This window comes from Lemur catta, chromosome 15 (genome assembly GCF_020740605.2).
Source record: "Lemur catta isolate mLemCat1 chromosome 15, mLemCat1.pri, whole genome shotgun sequence".
Classification (NCBI taxonomy): Eukaryota; Metazoa; Chordata; class Mammalia; order Primates; family Lemuridae; genus Lemur; species Lemur catta.
Window position 1 is genome coordinate 26067798 of NC_059142.1, and position 19051 is coordinate 26086848.

Sequence of the window (19051 nt, forward strand, 5' to 3'; positions counted from 1 at the left end):
TTAATAACGTAAACCACCTAAACTTTTGACTTAATCTAAAGTTCACCAAGAAAGTTTTGGGGGGGTAAATATGGACATAGATGAGTAGAATGGAATAATGTCCAGACACTCTTAAGAGTTTAGAATAAAGTCCAAACTCTTACAGTCATTTGATTTTTGAAAAAAATATCAAGTATTTCTATAGGCTAAATACAGTTTTATCAATAAATGGTGCTGGGACAACTGGGGTATCCTTTGAGGGAAAAAAATGAATATTTCCTTTACAATGTAATATAAAGGTACCTCTAAATGGATACTAGGCTTAATATGAAAACTAAAACTATGAAACTTCAAGAAGAAAATATAGGCCAGGCGCTGTGGCTCACTTCAGTAATGCTGGTACTTTGGGAGGCCTACGTGGGAGGATCACTTGACATCAGGAGTTTGAAACCAGCCTGAGCAACATAGCAAGAACCTGTCTCTACAAAAAATACAAAAATTAACCAGGCGTGGTGGTGTGCGCCTGTAGTCCCAGCTACTCAGAGTTTGAGGTTATAGTGAACTATGATCATGCTGCTGCCTTCATGCCTCGGCAACAAAACAATACTCTGTCTCCAAAAAAATAGAAAATAAAGAATGAAAGAATTAAAACATTTAGAGTAATATCCTTTTGACCTGGGGATATAAAAAGATTTCTTAGATAGGATATCAGAACACAAAATTTTCATTAAAATGGAAAACCTCTTGGGAAGATATTGTTAAAAAAATGAAAAGGTGTTCCACAGACTGGGAGAAAATCTCTGATAGATAGATAAAAAGACAATACAATTTAAAATGAGAAAAAAAAATTGAAAAATCATGCCACTAAGGAAAATATTCAAATAGCTAATAAACACATTAAAAACTGATCAACTTCACTGACCATCAAAGAATATGGGAAATTAAAACTCTGAGAAATACCCATTGAAATGATTAAAAAGACAATATCAAGTGCTGATGAGGTTATAGAGCTTATATGAGTGTAAAATGATATAGTCACTTGGAAAATAGTTTCACACTTTCTTATAAAGTTAAACATGAAATATATGACCTTGCAATTCCACTCCTAAATATTCACCCAAGACAACTAAAAACATATATTCAAACAGGGCGTAGTGCTTGAATGCTCATAGCAGTTTTTTCTTTCTTAGCAGTTTGAGTCACAATATTAAAAAACTAAAACAACTGAAGAATGGGTACATAAATTATGGTATGTACTTAAAATGGAACACTAGTTAGTAATGTAAATAAATGAATGAGCTAACTGTTACTTGCAGCAAGTGGGCTCAAAAAATATTGTGTGATTCCATTTACATTCTAAAACAGGCAATGTTAATTCATAATGGCAGAAAATCGATCAGTGGTTGGTTGAGGCCAGGTGGATGGGGAGGGAATGGCCTGCAAATTAATGCAAGGGAACTTTTTTGGATGTTCTCTATCTTGCTTATGGTAGTTACATGGATGTATGTATTTGTCAGACTCATCAAACTGTATACTTAAAATGAATACATTTATTGTGTGTAAATTATACATTAATAAAGGTTAAAGATTTACTAGCACTCTGGGAGGCCAAGGCAGGAAGATTGGTTGAGCTCAGGAGTTCGAGACCAGCCTGAGCAAGAGTGAGACCCCGTCTCTAGTACAAATAGAAAATTAGCCAGGCGTTGTGGTGTGCGCCTATAGTCCCAGCTACTTGGGTGGCTGAGGCAGGGGCATCGCTGGAGCCCAGGAATTGGTGGTTGCTGTGAGCTAGGCTGATGCCAATGCACTCCACTCAGGGTAACAGAGTAAGACTCCGTCTCAAAAAAAAAAAAAAGGAAAGTTTTAAAAAGTATTCTGGCATCTGACAAATAAACTTAGTTGCTTGGAAAAATAATAATATACACAGACAAAGGCCACTTTCCTTAAATATTTGATAAATAAATCTATTGAAAATAATGAATAATGAAATTTGATAAATGAATCTATTGAAAATAATGAATAATGAATGCTTAATAAGAAAACCTTTTGAATATGGCCAAAGATGTCTTCACAAGCGTGAAAATTTCATGATTCAAAGAAAAAATAAATATTTACATAATGATGTTAAGACCTTTCTAACAGCTAAAAACATAGGATAGACAAGTTAGGAAAATAAAGTGAGCTAGAAAATCAGTTCACTTTATAATAGAGTTTTGCACATGGAACAAATAAGAGCAATATCATAGGTTTTGTTCTAGTTTATGTTGGTTATGGATATATGCAACTTCAGTCAGGTATCAAATCATCTCCTTTGGTAGTGTTTTCTTCAATACTTCTAACAGGGTTTTATGTGGTACGTTTGATAAAGATTAACTATATTCTGGGCTACTAACATGGAAGATACCTTCATAAGTTTGATTATCATTATCTTTAAGCAGTTTAAGAAATGTGCTACTATAAGCTGCTTAAGAAGTTGATGCTGCCCCGGGGGGGCTTTGAGACCATTGTTTTCCAGTACTCATAGTCACCTTGAAAGTTTTATTAATCAGACTTTAATAGGTTATGATATTATTATGGTTTTATGTCATCTGAGGAGGTTAAAGCTTTTGTTCAGTACTAAGATTCTGTTTCTTTTGTGTGCAAATTTGGCTATTAACTCTTTTACATAATTGTAAATGTCTATACAGGTTTTTTATGGTTAATTTATCATTTTTAATTTCAAAATTTTTATGGGAGTACAAACATTTAGGTTACATATATTGCATTTGCACTGTCCAAGTCAGAGCTACAAGCATGCCCATCCCAAACTATGCACACCACTCCCATTTGGTTCTGTACGGGCATTGATTGGAAAACATCACATTCACAAGAGTTAATGTCAAAGTATAAAATTCTTTTATGAGGGATATCATCTGAATTCCTGTAATGATTTCAGTTTCATCCAGCATATCAGTGTTTATGTCTCTTTTTGGAAGAGTGTGTGAATAGCTGGTAATTTGTCTTCCGATTCGTATGTGTGCACGTGATAAAGAACCATACAATTAGATAGGTGTTATAAATAGGATATGACAAAGAAGACAAACCTACTCGTGTTTCCAAGATTTTATAGCGTATGCCCAGTGGAGGTTTGCTACTCTTTAATTTTGCTTTTTGGGCTAACCAGCTGACGCCCAGTTGAAAAGACTTATGTTCTTATGAGGCCACAAAAGCCTTAATGTTCAGTCTTCAGCTACCTCGGATTTTGGAGAACGCTGTGTACCATCAGCATCTTCAGTCCCCACCCTCTAACGCTAATGCTCATCTATCAAAGTTGAGGCTAAGAGTGAGGGAAAGGAAGCTTCCAGATAAACATACAGCAGTGCCTAAACAGCTAATCACTCTAGGCTTCCGCTTCCAGGACCTATAATTAGAAGTCCTTCATTTTCCTTGTATTCCCAGATGACGCAAATGCTTTTTGTGGCTTGGCACCTCATTTGGGGTGTGGGTTTAGTTTAGGGCCTGGCCAGAGTCTGGTTTAGTCTTCTGATGCTGCATAAATAGTTCTCAAGCCGCAGTCTGCTCTGTACAAGTTTTTCCTTTTATGTATATGTGCTTTTTAACTTGTTTTCTAGAAAAAAAAAAACTTGTTATTTCCCCAACAGAAAATGTGCAAAAGAGGAAATTATAAATTAAAAGAAAGCACATGATTATGTAGTCCTATGCTAGATATTTCTTCCTTTCCTCTCCACTCTTAATTTTTTATGTTATTTTGGAAGTTTTGTGAAAAAAGTAAACTCATTGGTGGATTATGGAAGCCACATTTGCATGGAGGAATGGGAAAAGAAAATGTTTGAATTAGAATACACAGAAGATAACAGGTATAATTTTTCAGTGGACATTTCCTTACAAGTTTGAAATGGTTTTACATAGTAACTAAACAGATTAATGGCAGTTTGAAAAGCTAGTAGCATATTCAGAACTGTTCATCTGTGATTATCGTTCATATATGGAACAATAATAGTCTTTATTTGGCAAATGAGGACTTTTATTTGGATATTCATTCTATGTAAAAGATTGATATGATACAAAATGTAGTAAGTTTATCTATAGTATGTGAGGAATACATAGGTGTAAGTTTATCCTATTTCCTGTCAGAATGGTATTTCTATTGAATTGTTGGTCAAATGCAGAAAATCATTTTGTTTTTTGTTTTTTTTTTTTTTTTGAGACAGAGTCTCGCTCTGTTGCTCAGGCTAGAGTGAGTGCCGTGGCGTCAGCCTAGCTCACAGCAACCTCAAACTCCTGGGCTTAAACGATCCTACTGCCTCAGCCTCCCAGGTAGCTGGGACTACAGGCATGCACCACCATGCCCGGCTAATTTTTTCTATATATATTTTAGTTGGCCGGATAATTTCTTTCTATTTTTAGTAGAGACAGGGTCTTGCTCTTGCTCAGGCTGGTCTTGAACTCCTGAGCTCAAACAATCCGCCCGCCTCGGCCTCCCAAAGTGCTGGGATTACAGGCGTGAGCCACCGCGCCCGGCCCAGAAAATCATTTTGTTAAGGGAAAGTGGAATCAAAAGATAGTAGTGGAGTTGTAATAATTCAAACTTTCTGGCTGGGCGTGGTGGCTCACGCCTGTAATCCTAGCACTCTGGGAGGCCGAGGCAGGTGGATCGCTCGAGGTCAGGAGTTCGAGACCAGCCTGAGCAAGAGTGAGACCCCGTCTCTACTAAAAATAGAAAGAAATTATCTGGCGAACTAAAAATATATATACAAAAAATTAGCCAGGCATGGTGGCGCATGCCTGTAGTCCCAGCTACTTGGGAGGCTGAGGCAGTAGGATCGCTTAAGCCCAGGAGTTTGAGGTTGCTGTGAGCTAGGCCGATGCCACGGCACTCACTCTAGCCAGGGCAACAAAGTGACACTCTGTCTCAAAAAAAAAGAAAAAACAAACAACAAACTTTCTATAACTCTGCAAAAAAGTGGGAGAAGTAAATAAATAATGTCCACAAAAGGTCACCAAAGCATTCATGCCTAACCTTAGAGATTTATTGTTTGAATGAAAATAATAATCAAAAAATATAAATTGTGTCAGTGACCTCATGACCACAGGTAGGTGTATAATGGGAGGTAAGGTTATATGTACTGTGTTAGGTTTAATAAAAAGTTACTACGTTATTTATAATAAATGACACTTTTCATCATCAAAAATGTATTCTCTTGGGAATAGCTAAGACAGTAGGGATCTAGTATGATATTTTACTCTAATGTAGTGACTGGAGCTGTACCGTAGATTAACCAAAGAAATAGCAAACTCAAATATTCCTACTCTTTTCATTTAAATGACTACCTTATCTTCCCATGGATGCTTAATATTCTTTTATGCCTTTTCCTTCAAGAAAATATTGATTTAAAAGTTTCTAGGGTGGACAGGCAAGATGGGGGAGTAGAAGCAGCCCGTGCATGCCACTCTTAAGGAGAGGATCGAAAATTGCAGGTGGATGCCCACCTATGGATGGGCCTTCTTGGAAAGAGCATTGTGAATCACTGGAGAAGTGGGGCACATTGAGAGTGAAGGAGAAGGTGACAGGATGATCCATTCTGCGCGATTGGAAGGCACCTGGGGGAAGTATCCACACATGCGGAAGGATAGAAGGAGAAATCCCTGGGTCTCCTTGCTCCCCCCACAGCAAGCACTGCTGCCCATGCTGTGAGGGGGTCCCCCTCACCACCTCAGACCACTGGTCTGGTTAGTGAGCTGTTTGGAGTCTGCATTGCACTGGCGAGTGGATGCAGCAGGGACCTAGTGGCTTCCATTCTGGGTTACTGCAACTGACTCCATCCTGAGTTCTCAGGTCTAAGGCACACAGGGCTTAGCCTTACTGCAGCCATCTATGCGTTGCCCCCCTGCTGGGCTGCGGAAGGAGTGGCAGAGTGGTTGCTCTCCTATGCCGTGACCTGTGACTGGGAGCCGAGCACCCCTCCCCCCGAACAAGGGATTTGAGCAGAGGGCACCACAGATGCCACCTGGAAGCTTTGTGGCAACTGCCTCTGCAGGACCTGAGCAGGGGGAGAGCCTTGGCTGCCTGGTGGCTCCAGCCCCACAGTCGTATCCCCGCAATCCACATGCTGCCACCAGGCCAGGCAGCTCCACTTCCATGGTTCCTTCGCTGCTGTCCGTCCCATGGCCCTGCCTATGCAGCTCCTGCCCTGCCTCCAGACCACGTCTCCTGTTCCTGCTGCCCCTAGGCCTTGAGGTTTGCCTCCAGCACTCCCATTGGGCCCTGAGACTCTGTCTCTGAGCTGTCACCGCTCTTGCTAGGCCAGCAGCTCCATCCCCAGAGGCCCCGTGGCTCCTCCCCCAAAGATCCTCCACTGTTTCAGGGCCTCACAGCTCCACTCCTCAGGCTCCAGGCCTGCCACCAGCTCCCGACTTCAAGTCTTCCATTGGCTGCCTGGCAGGAACTGTCCCTGCATCCAACACTCCCACAAGGACACACCAGCCTCAAGCCGCCATTGCACCAGACCTTGTTCAAGCAAATGCCCGCAGCCCGGATGCCCACAACCACTGCATAGGTAGCCTTACCCAGCTGCCACCATCACCTCTGTGGGGACACCCAGGCATTGCAATCGCTGCAAAGCCAGACTCCATGGAGAAGGTCTAGCCCAGCCTCCCACCTGAACTTCCAGCAGTGACCTGGGGAATAACCCACCACTCTGCATGAAGATCATCCAGCCTTTGCTTGAACTGTGACAAGCACAGGTGAATGGGACTAAACAGAACAACTGTATTACAGGCTCCCAGTGTGTCTTCCCCTACCCTGTTGGATCAATCATCCACAAAAGGACCATGTAGGGACCCTTCCTTCTTCTCACTAAGTAGGAGAGTTCCCAGTAAGGGAGAACAGATGCGCTGCAAACCTGTCAACCCAGAGTTGAGAGAAGAGGATTCAGATGAGAAGAAACTGGCAAAACAACTCTGACAACATGAAAAGCAAAACAATTTGATACTTAGAAGGGATCACAACCAAAAGGAAATTGTCAAAGTATCAGAAATGGAATTCGAACTATTGATAGCAAATGAGATGAATGGCATTGAAGAGAAAGTTGGAAACCGACAAAAAAATTTTTTTTCAGGACATCAAAGAAAAGAATGAAAGAGTTGCTAATGAGCTAGATAATGCCAGAGGGACATAATAGAACTTTAGAAGTGAAAGAATCATTTAGGAAATTTCAAAATACAGCAGAAAACTTCAACGACAGGCTAAACCAAGAAGAAAAAAGAATCTCAGAGCTTGAAGATAGGACTCTCAAACTAACCCCAGTCAGTCAGAGATGCAGAAAGGGCAATAAGAAAGGATGAACAATCACTCAGAGAAATATGGGACTATGTGAAGTGAACTAATATACCTAACCCTGCGGGAGAAGAAGAAAAAGCAAAAAGCATGGAAAATCTATTCGATGGAGTTGTTGAGGAAAACTTCCCTGGTATTGCCAGAGATTCAGATATCCAGATACAAGATGGTCATTGAACACCAGGAAGATTCAGAGCAAATAGGACATCTCCAAGACACATAGTCATCCACTTGGCCACAGCAAAATGAAGGAGAAAATTCTATAAGCAGCAAGAGGAAAGGAACAACTAATCTACAAAGGCAAACTCATCAGGATGCCCCACATAAAAGATATAGACTGGCTGAATGGATGAAAAAAACACAACCCAAGTATCTGCTGTCTCCAGGAAACACATCTAATCCATAAAGACTCACACAGACTCAAGGTAAAGGGGATGAAAAAAAGTACTCCAAAAGGAAACCAAAAGAGAGCAGGTATAGCCATTCTCATATCAGAGAAAATAGACTTTAAATCAACAATGATTAAACAAAAGACAAAGATGGTCATTATATAATGGCAAAGGGAGTAATTCAATAAGAAGACACAACACCAGAGCTCTTATATTCTTAAGGCAAATCCTACTAGATCTAAGTAAAGAAATAAACAGTAACGTCATAATTGCCATGGTCTTCAACACCCCACTGACAGAGCTAGGTAGATCATCAAAGCAGAAACTCAGTTAAGAAACACTGGGCATAAAGTAGACTGTAGAAAAAACGGACCTAACACACATGTATGGATCATTCTACAGAAAAACTGCTGAATATACATTCTTCTCATCGGCACATGGGACATTCTCCAAGATTGATCATATCTTAGGCCACAAAACGTGTCTGTGCAAATTAAAAAAGATCAAAATCATACCATTTGTTTTGTCAGACCACAGTGGAATAAAACTAGAAATCAATTCCAAGGGAAACACTCAAATTTACGCAGAGTATTGGAAATTAAACAACCGCTGCTGAATGATTCTTTGGTCAATGATGGAAGTAAGGTGGAAATCCAGCAATACCACAAATGGAACAACAAAGGGGACACAAGCTGTCAAAATCTAGGGAATACAGAAAAAGCACTTGCATGGGGAAAATTCATAGCTTTAAATCTCTACATCAAAAAGACAGAAAGATCACAAATTAACAACCTAATGTCACATTTCAATGAACTAGAAAAGGAAGAGCAAACTAAACCCAAAGTCAGCAGAAGAAAGGAAATAACAAAACTTAGAGCAGGTGTAAATAAAATGGAAACCAAAAAAATAATACCAAGGATCACTGAAACAAAAAGTTGGTTCTTTGAAAAGATAAACACATTCGATAGACCTCTAGCTAGATTAACCAGAAATAGAAGAAAAAGGACTCAGATAAGCTCAATCAGAAATGAAAAAGGAGACATTAGAACTGATACCACAGAAATATAAAATATCATCTGTGAATAGTACAAAAATCTCTATGTACATAAACTAGAAAATGTAGAGGAATTGGATAGATTTCCTGGAAACACACAACCTCCCAAGGCTCAATCAGTAAGAAATAGAAATCCTGAACAGATCAATAACAAGCAGTGAGACTGAAGCAGTAATAAAAACTCTCCCAAGAAATAAAGCTCCGGGTCAGATGGATTCATAGCCAAATTCTACCAAACCCACAATGAAGAACTGGTACCTAGCCTCCAGAAATTATTCCATAACATTGACAAGGAGGGAATCCTCCCTAACTCATTCTATGAAGCCATTATCACCTTGATACCAATCCAGGAAAGGACGTACCAAAAAAAAGAAAACTACAGGCCAATATCCTTTATGAATATAGATGCAAAAATTCTCAATAAAATTACAGCAAACTGAATTCAGCTGCACCCCCAAAAAATAATTCACCATGATCAAGTGTGTTTCATCCCTGGGTTGCCAGGGTGGTTCAACAAATGCAAATCAATAAACATGATTTCACATAAACAGAAGCAAAAAGAAAAAACATATAGATCATCTGAATAGATGCAGAAAATGCATTTGATAAAATCCATCATCCTTTCATGATAAAAACTGCCAACAAACTAGGTATAGAAGGAATATACCTCAAAATTATAAAAGGCATATATGGCAAACCCACAGCCAACATCATACTGAATGGGGAAAAGTTGAAAGCATTCCCCCTAAGAACTGGAACAAGAAAAGGATGCCCAGTGTCACCACTTGTATTCAACATAGTACTGGAAATTCTAGCCAGAGCAAGCTGGCAAGAGCAAGAAATAAAGGGTATCCACATTGGGAAAGAGGAAATTGCCTTTTGCTGACAATACGATCTTCTAGCTAGATAATCCCGAGAACTCCACCAAAAGAATACTAGAATTGATAAATAAATTCAGCAAAGTGTCAGGTTACAAAATTGGTATGACACAAATCAGTACCATTTCTATACTCTAATAACAGTCAAGCTGAGGGTCAAATCAAAAACTCAATACCATTGACAATAGTTACAAAGAAAATAAATTACCTAAGAATTTACTTAACCAAGAAGGTGAAAGATCTCTACTAGAACTACAAAACACTGATGAATGAAATCTCAGATGATACAAACAAATGGAAATATATCTCATCCTCATGGATCAGTAGAATCAACATTGTTAAAATGTCCACACTGCCTGAAGTGACATACAGATTCAGTGCAATCCCCATCAAAATAACTATGTCATATTTCACAGATCTACAGAAAATAATTCTATGTTTCATTTGGAATGAAAAAGAACCAAAGCAACCTTAAGGAAAAAGAACAAATTTGGAGGCATCACATTACTAGATTTCAAATTATACTACAAAGCTATAGTAACTAAAACAGCATGTTACTGGTGTAAAAGAAGAGACATAGACCAATGGAACAGAATAGAGTACCCAGATATAAAACCATCTACCTGCAACGAACTGTTCTTCTACAAAGCGGACAATGACATACACTGGGGAAAGAGTAATTACGAAAATTTACAAAATTTATTTCAAGGTTGATAAAAAGCTTAAATGTAAGGCATGAAACCATAAAAATTCTGGAAGAAAATAAAGGAAAAACTCTAGGCATTGGCCTAAGGAAATAATTTGTGACTTACACCCCAAAGGCAAATACAGCAGCAACAAAATGGGCCTTGATGAAATAAGAAACCTTCTGCACAGCAAAGAAAATAATCAACAGAGTTAATAGACAACCTATAGAATGGGAGAAAATATTCACCAAGTATATATCTGATAAAGGGCTAATATCCATTAATTTACAAAGAACTCAAACAAATAAACAAGGAAAAACAATCCTATTAAAAAGTGGGCAAAAGACACGGACAGAAGTTTTTCAAAAGAAGATGGACAAATGGTCAACAAATATGGAGAAATGCTCAATATGACTAATCAAGGAAATGCAGATTAAAACCTCAATGAGATATCACCTTACCCTTATCAGAATGGTTTTATTAAAAAGCCAAAAAAACAATGGGTGCTAGCATGGATGCAGAGTGAAAGAACACCTATACACTGTTAGTGTTACTGCAAATTAGTACAGCCTCTATGGAAAACAGTATGGAGATTCCTCAAATAAATAAATGGATACTTACCATTTGACTGAGCAATCCCCCTACTGTGTATCTACCTAAAGGAAAAGAAGTCAATTTATCAAAAAGACACCTGCACTCAAATGTTTATTGCAGCACAATTCACAATTGCAAAGATGTGGAATCAACCCAAGTGCCCATCAATTCATGAGTGGATTAAGAAAATGTGGTATGCATGCAGAAGGTTGAAAGTGGATCCCCACCTCTCACCTCTCATCTCTCACAGAAATCAACTCAAAATGGATAACATACTGAAACTTAAGGCGTGAAACCTTTAGAATTCTGAAAGAAAATGTTGGGAAGACTCTTTTAGACATTGGCCTAGGCAAAAAATTTATGAGGAAGACCCCCAAAGCAATCACAGCAGCAACAGAAATAAACAAATGGGACCTGATCAAATTAAAAAGCTTCTGCACAGCCAAGGAAACTATCATTAGAGCGAATAGACAACCTACAAAATGGGAGAAAATATTTGTGGTGGTGCACGCCTCTAGTCCCAGCTACTTGGAAGGATAAGATAGGAGGATTACTTGAGCAGTGAATTATGATGACACCACTGCTCTCTAGCGGGGCAGCAGAGCCATACTCTGTCTCAAACAAACAAACAAAAAACCCAAATATTTTTACTGATGAATTCTACCAAACATTTAAGAGAGATAAATAATTTCACAAAATTTTTTCTAGGAAATAACAGGATAAGGAGCATTTTGCCGTTCATTCTTTGATAACTCCATTACTCTGATACCAAAACCAGGCAAACACATTATTAGAAATCTACAAACCAATATTTCCCAGGAACATGGACATGAAAATCTTCAAAATATTAACAAATTGAATCCAGCAGCATATACAGGATTTTGACCAAATGGGGTTTTAGGAATGCAAGTTTTGTTCAACATTTGATAATCAATCATTGTTAAAATTTACAATACTAATAGATTAAAGAAGATAAACCACAGAATCATTTCAATCAATATATGCAGAAAAAGCACTTGAAAAATCCAACATTCTTTCATTATAAAAACTCTCAGCATATTTCCTAAAGGGTTTTTACCAAAAAGCTACAAATAATGTCATACTTAAAGATTTAATGCTTTCATCCTAAGACATGGAAAAAGGCATGGCTATCTCTTCTCACCATTCCTGTTTGCCTCAGCAAATGCATTAAGTAAAGAAAAAGGAAGAAAGGCATGTAGATTGGAAAGGAAGAAGTCATATTGGGTCTATTCCTATACTACATGATTGTCATCAAAGAAAATTCATGTACTCTGTCAAAAAACTCCTAGAATTTGCAGGAAACACATAAAATTAAGGGAAAAATATACAAATCTTATCTCTATATACTAGCAAGGAAAATTGATAACTGAAATTTTAAAAGCATTACCATTTATAATAGATCTAAGAAAATAGAATCTTTGTGCTCAAAAATAAGAAAAAGAAGTCAAAATAAATCTAAATTAAGAAATATGCTACATTCATGGATTAGAAGCCTCAATATTAAGATATCAATTATCCCCAAATTGATTTATACACTTTACACAATTCCCCGAAATTCCTGAATGAAAATAAATAGCTGAAATAATGTTACAAAGCCCAGAAGAGGTAGACTCACTTTACCTGATTTCAAGATTTTCTATAAAGTTACAGTAGTCAAGAGTGTGATATTTGTGAATGTATATACACAGAAATTGATGGAATAGAATAGAGCATCCAAAAATAGGCCTACAGAAATAATGACCAATTAATTGATCTTTGGGAAGTTCACAATGTTAATTCAATGAAGAAGGAACAGTCTTTTAAAGAAATCTTGCTGGAACAATTGAACATCTTATGCAAAAAAGTTAACCTTGTGTACCTTTTGTATAAGATCCTCACAATCTTTTGTATAAGGTCTGTGTATTTTATACAAAAATAAATTCAAAATGGATGATAGTCTTAAGTGTAAACATAAAACTATGAAACTTTTACAAGAAAACAGAAAATCCTTATCACCTTCAGATAGTCAAAGAATTCTTAGATATGACATCTCACCAAAATTAAGAACTTGCTCTGTGAAAGGCACTATAGGCAGTTTCAATAAATATCCTGCCTGGATAGAAACAAGTTGTAAACTGGTGAATTAAGGGGGGGATTTAGTAGTTTGATCAGTAGATAAATTGGAACTTAGAATTCAATTTTGAAGAAGTTGCAAAAAGAGAGAATATGTTTTAGTTTCATAGAGGTATGCCATTTTCCCAATCTTTTTTTAAATAATAAAAATGATTGCCAGTTCTATAAATTCAGGCATATAAAACTTCTCTCAGTCATATGGGAATGTATTATAATAATACCTGTACTTCTAGTATTTATACTTTACTGGCATATTGATGTGATATTAAGTTTGTTATTTGCAAGAAAATATTTTGTTTTGTTTGGAAAGTTTCTTATAACCTTGGCAATTTTTTTCCTTTGATAATATTTTAAAATATGTTGAATAGCTTTTGAAAATATTTCATCACATACATAATCATTTTCATTTTTACCCTTTGTTTTTTGTCTTCCAGGAATGCTTCTGGTTACAACAGACACCCTTGGCCATGATTTTCATGTCTTCCAAATTCTGACTCATCCTTGGTCCTCATCACAAAGTGCTGTCCACCATCTGTACACTCTTCACAGAGGAGAAACTGAAGCCAAAGTAAGCTGTGTATTTTTTCAGAAGGCCATTTCTTTGTGTAATATGACATCTGCTGTAGTTGTTCATTTATATTGCTTAATGTTAATGTTAGTGAGAAAATACTGCTCTTTGTGATAGAGTAGGTTAGATAATTAAGAAAAAAAGCCCATTCTGACCCAATAAATACATAAGCACTAGATGAACACCTTATTGTAAAAAAATTGAATGAATTTTGATAAAAAAGTAGTTTTGTTTATTCCGCTACACCGAACCTAATGCCATTTCTTGCCCCAGAGAAGACCCCTGTCGTGCATTTGATATCTGTCCCTCCGTACTTTTACTAGGCATTTTGATTCCATATACATAAATATGTACATACATACATATACACATATACATATAAGCACACAGGTATTCATGTATACATAAAATAATTCAGTTTCATACTATATTTCAGTATATGGATATTCTAGAGGCAGTTCTTAATGGCTAGTGAGAGCCAATTATGCACATCTCTCCCCAACACTGTTTTTAGGACTTAACGTAGGTAATGTGAAATCATCCATGGTGGGAGTATTTAATCATGAAAATTGGCAAACACTACAAATAATCTAGCAGTAGGGGAGAATTGATTTAGATAATAGAACAAATAAATGACAAAAGAAAATAGAGGAATGGTTATTGATTACAAGAGACTTAAGATACACATCAAGTAAATGAGAACTTTGGACTTTGATTTAATCAAAGTATAAAGAGACATTTTGAGACAGTTGGAGAAAATTGATAATGAACTGGATATTATATGATATTTATCATGTGTTATTAATTTGCCGAGTGTGTAATTATTTTTTAAAAATCTTTATCTGCTAGGCATATATCTTGAAGTTTTTACAGGTAAAAGGATATGATATCTCTAATGTGCTTTAAAATATTCTGTCAAAACAAACAATGAAATAGAGTCAACCAGATTTGCACAGTGTTAATTATTGAAGCTGGGCGATATCCCTGTAGGTGGTTCATGATGGCATTCTCTGTACTTTTGTGTAGGTTTGGAAATTTCTCATAGAAAGTAAAAATAAAACAACACCCTTCACCAGCATTATGCTGTTTTACTTACTTTAGCTTTATAACATGATTTATTGTTTGTTTTCAAAAACTTTCCTGGCTATTGTGTTTTAGAGTGACTCTACTGAATTATGTAATGAATCCTGTGGAGATTTTTATTTGGATTACATTGATATGACATTTTAATACAGTTAGAAGTGACATTTTTACACTATAGAAGTTTTGCATCTAGGAATTATTACATTTCAAAATTAGTCATTGCTGTGGTATGGCAAAACTATTGATTGTTTTGTATTGAATTTGCATCTTTCTGCGTTGCCTGCTTCTCTTGTAAGATCGAATAGTTTTCCAGTAAATTTTCTTGGATTTTCTAAATAGAATATATTTTCTGATAATCACACTTTTTGACTTTTTGGAGTTTTATTTTTCTATCTTATCATATGGGCTAGGAAATCTAAAATATTATACAGCTGTAGTAGTCTTATTTTCAAATGTCTTATTTTCTTTGACTTTATTGTTTTCCTCTATTTTTAGTGTCTTTTTTTTTCATTTTGCAAATAATACATAAAAACATCTTGTAAGTAAACTTTATACAATCTTGAAGTACATGGAGCAAAACATCAAAGTTACCCATTAACCTCTCTGCACAGAGCTGCCTTGCTTGGTGTAACGTTGCAATCTGTTGTGCCTTGTTAAAAATACCCCACATAGATTAATTTGTTCTTAATACTGCAGTAGTGTTACATATTTTTTAATTATCACCCTAGCACTGGAGATCTGAAGATTTAAAAAAACCATGATTTTACTTAACCTTTTTGGTACTTCTTAATAGATACGCACTTTCATTAATATTTCTAATTAATATCTAAGGGAAAACCAAATTACTGCTTGGTAAGATCTTAGCATTTTCACAATCCAAACTCTATTTGAATTCATTCATCAGCTTTAATTAAAATATTTAAATCTTGAATCCTTATCCTTCAGCATATATTTGTCCTCTTTGTATTCCCATTGTCTTACTTCAGAAAAGATTAGAGACACGAAATCTGTTTGTGCATTTTTTTAAATCTCAGTTATTTTATTCTCAAGATAAATTGGGAAATCCTAGCTTTTTATTTATTTATTCATTGATTTATTCCAACAAAAAAAATTTTTTTTTTTTTAGAGACAGGGTCTCGCTCTGTTGCCCAGGCTGGAGTGAGTGTAATGGCACTGTCATAGCTCATGGTAACCTCAAATTCCTGGGCTCTAGTGATCCTCCAAAAGTGCTGGAATTACAGGGGTGAGCCACCATGCCCAGCCATCCCAGCTGATTCTTGGCTTTTCAAGAAATTGTGGTAAAATACATGTAACATACAATGTACCATTTTAATAGTATCAATCCACATTTTTGTGCAACCGTCACCACCATCCGAGTGATCTTACCTTTTGGAACTCAACAAATTCTCTAAGCTATCGCCATTGAACATTTATCCATACTAGCTGTTCCTCAATTAGAAAGAAACTAGAAAATGGAATTTTAGTAACTAAAGTGGTATCTTTTCATTTCTTCTAATGTTCCCATCAGGCAAATTATCATTTATGTGCAAATTTTAATTTGTTTGCACATAATACATACTGCATGATGATTAAGTATGGGAATATGCAACTCCTCATACATACAATGTCCAATTTCTTCCTTCTAGAAGAAATATTTAAAATATTTTTACCTTCATGAGGGTATTTGTTATATCTCCTTTTTTCTTCACACAAAAAATGCCTACAGTAAGTATTTAAGTTCCTTTTGAGGTTAATGAAATTGATTCTTCTATTAAGATTTCACTTTAGAAGTATATTAGTTGGATCATGACTTACATGTTTAATTTGTAAATATTCAATATCTAGTCAGATGAGGTCCACAGGAAAAAATAAATAAATAAGAAATAGTCAGTATTCATGTTAAGAATTCCCTTATCTCCTCCTTATTTAGGTAGAATTAATTAGGATTAAGCCTTCTCTTCCTTGTGTCTCTCATTTTATACTCTGTTATAGTACTGGATGTCTACCTATCTGTCTCCACTAATATTGGGATTTCTTTTATAAACTAAATTTTACCTTATTGACTCTTACATGCTCAGGGCTTTCCACAGAGCGAGATACATTTTTTTCTTGCACCATTTGGAAGTAGGTTGCTAACATAACACAATGCTCTGTTATCCTCAATGTTTGAATGTGTACATCCTATAAATGGGGACACTCTTCTATGTAACCATGAAATAACCATCTAAAAACCTAATCAATAAATTTCCACCATCTAATTTTTAAACTCCATTTTAGTTGTGCTAGTTGTCCTGGTAACTAGCAAAAGGATTTAGTTCAGGAAAACTTCATTGCTCTATTTCTTCTGTCTCCTTTATTCTGGAATATATGATCATTATTTATTTGCCACGTATGATCCTAGCACATTTATTTATTTATTTACTTATTTATTTATTGATAAACAGGGTATCCCTCTGTTGCCCAGGCTGGAGTGCAGTGGCACGATCATAGCCTACTGTAACCTTGAATTTCAGGGCTCAAGCAATCTTTCTGCCTCAGCCTCCTGAGTAGCTGGGACTACAGGCACTCTCCGCCATGCCTGCCTAGTTTTTTTAAAAAAATTTCTAGAGATGGGGGTCTGTCTACATTGCTCAGGCTGGTCATGAACTGCTGGCATCAGCAATCCTACCATCTTGTCCTCCGAAAGTGCTATGATTATGGTAGTGAGCCACGATGCTTAGCCATCCCAGCACATTTACATTTTATGGGCCATTTATTTTCTAGAATGTACGTCAATTCTTTGATGTTTCTTCATGATTAGATTTACTGGTTTTGGGCAGGAATGTCACAGAGTTGATGCTAGTTCTTCTCTTTACATCCTATCAGGTGGTATGTAATTTTGATATTTACTATTTCTGATGATGATCAGTTTAATCACATGACTGAGATGGTGTTTGCCGGTGTTCTTCACTGTAAAGTTACTCCTTTATACTTAAAAAATTACAAGTTTTTGTGGGGAGGTAATTTTAAACTATGTAAATAGCCCATTCCTCATGAAACTTTCAATTCTTTTATTTACTTACACCATTTTGGTTGCCTAGATTCCTATTTTATTCAATGGGTTATATTTATTAAGTAATTATTGTAGTGCTCAAAATGTCCCACATTTGGCCAGTGGGAGCCCATTGACTCCGTGTCTTTGTCCCTTTGACATATCTCCATCATTCTTTGAGCATGTCCTTACTTTCTGGCACAACTAGCTTGCTTACTCTTATTTATCATTTGTTTTGTTTCTTTTGTGTGGAAATTTCAAATTAGATGAGCATTTTAGGTAAAGATTTAATATTTCAATATGTTGCTGGGCACATTTTATATTGTAACTCTTTTTTAAACTCTATCTGTTCTAGTCACTGATAAAAGCCCTTTTTAGAATTCAAATGTTTTAAGTACTGAACACCTATTTTTGATACCTCTTTTATACTAGCATTATTTGCCATTTAGTTTATCTATAAATCTAGTATGGAAGTAGAAATTTTGCTTAAGGTTCTTGGTATCTCTCTTCCTTAGAACAGTGCCTTGCATATCGTAGTACAAATGTTTGCTGCTGCCAATGATATTCGTATTTAAGAAGTAGGAAAATTAAATAGATATTATTAAAACGATTGTGCAATAAAGCATACTCTATAATTTGAGAGATTTGGAATTTCTAAGCACCATACAGTAAGCTCTAAGGATCTCAATTAGTGGCCATAAAATTAATTATTATAAGGTTCTACTGAAAATTATCTTGAACTGATACTTAAAATTTAATACCACTCATGAATTTTGTATGGCACATGATCTATCTAGCTACCTTTGAGTACTACAAAATTGTTATTCTGGATTTTTCCAACAATTCTGAGGATACTTTTATCAGGTGAAGAAAAAAAATCAAGTGTATGGATCTAATTATACTGAATTAAGTTGTTTTGTGGTCTATGACTTGGGATATCCTCTGCATCTGACAGTAATTTTCTTTATAAAGCACATATGCAGTTAGAAAAACAGTCCTTGTTTTCAACAGTAAGTATAAACCTTACAAGTATTTTGTTAATATACTTCCGTAATGTCTTACTCAAGCGTACTCAAGTCATTTTTGTACTTAGCATGCTAATTTTGGTAAATAGCAAACTTGGTTTTGAAACATCTGTAAATCAGATAAGTGTTAATTTTACCATATTAGAACAATATTACAAAATAGTATGGTTAATATCTTTAATTGTTGAGGGGAAAAGAATCTAGCTATTTCATATTATTAATTGATACTATTGATGGTCATTTTAGATAAAAGCAAATTTTTTAAATGTGAATATGTCCCAAAAGACTGCCTAGT

The 19051-nt window shown here is 36.0% G+C and overlaps 1 protein-coding gene across 14 annotated transcripts in view; it reads left to right on the top strand.

Moving 5' to 3' along the window:
• The window catches only part of BCAS3 (BCAS3 microtubule associated cell migration factor), a 553048-nt gene that overhangs the window by 171320 nt on the left and 362677 nt on the right, over positions 1-19051 (top strand). For all 14 annotated transcript variants that reach the window (XR_006728831.1, XR_006728832.1, XR_006728830.1 and 11 more), the window contains exon 14: positions 13484-13617. Coding sequence is in view for 11 of the 14 variants with exons in the window: in XM_045525584.1 (XP_045381540.1) it covers positions 13484-13617 (134 nt within the window). In the remaining 3 variants the exon portion in view is untranslated. The remainder of the gene's footprint in view (positions 1-13483; positions 13618-19051) is intronic.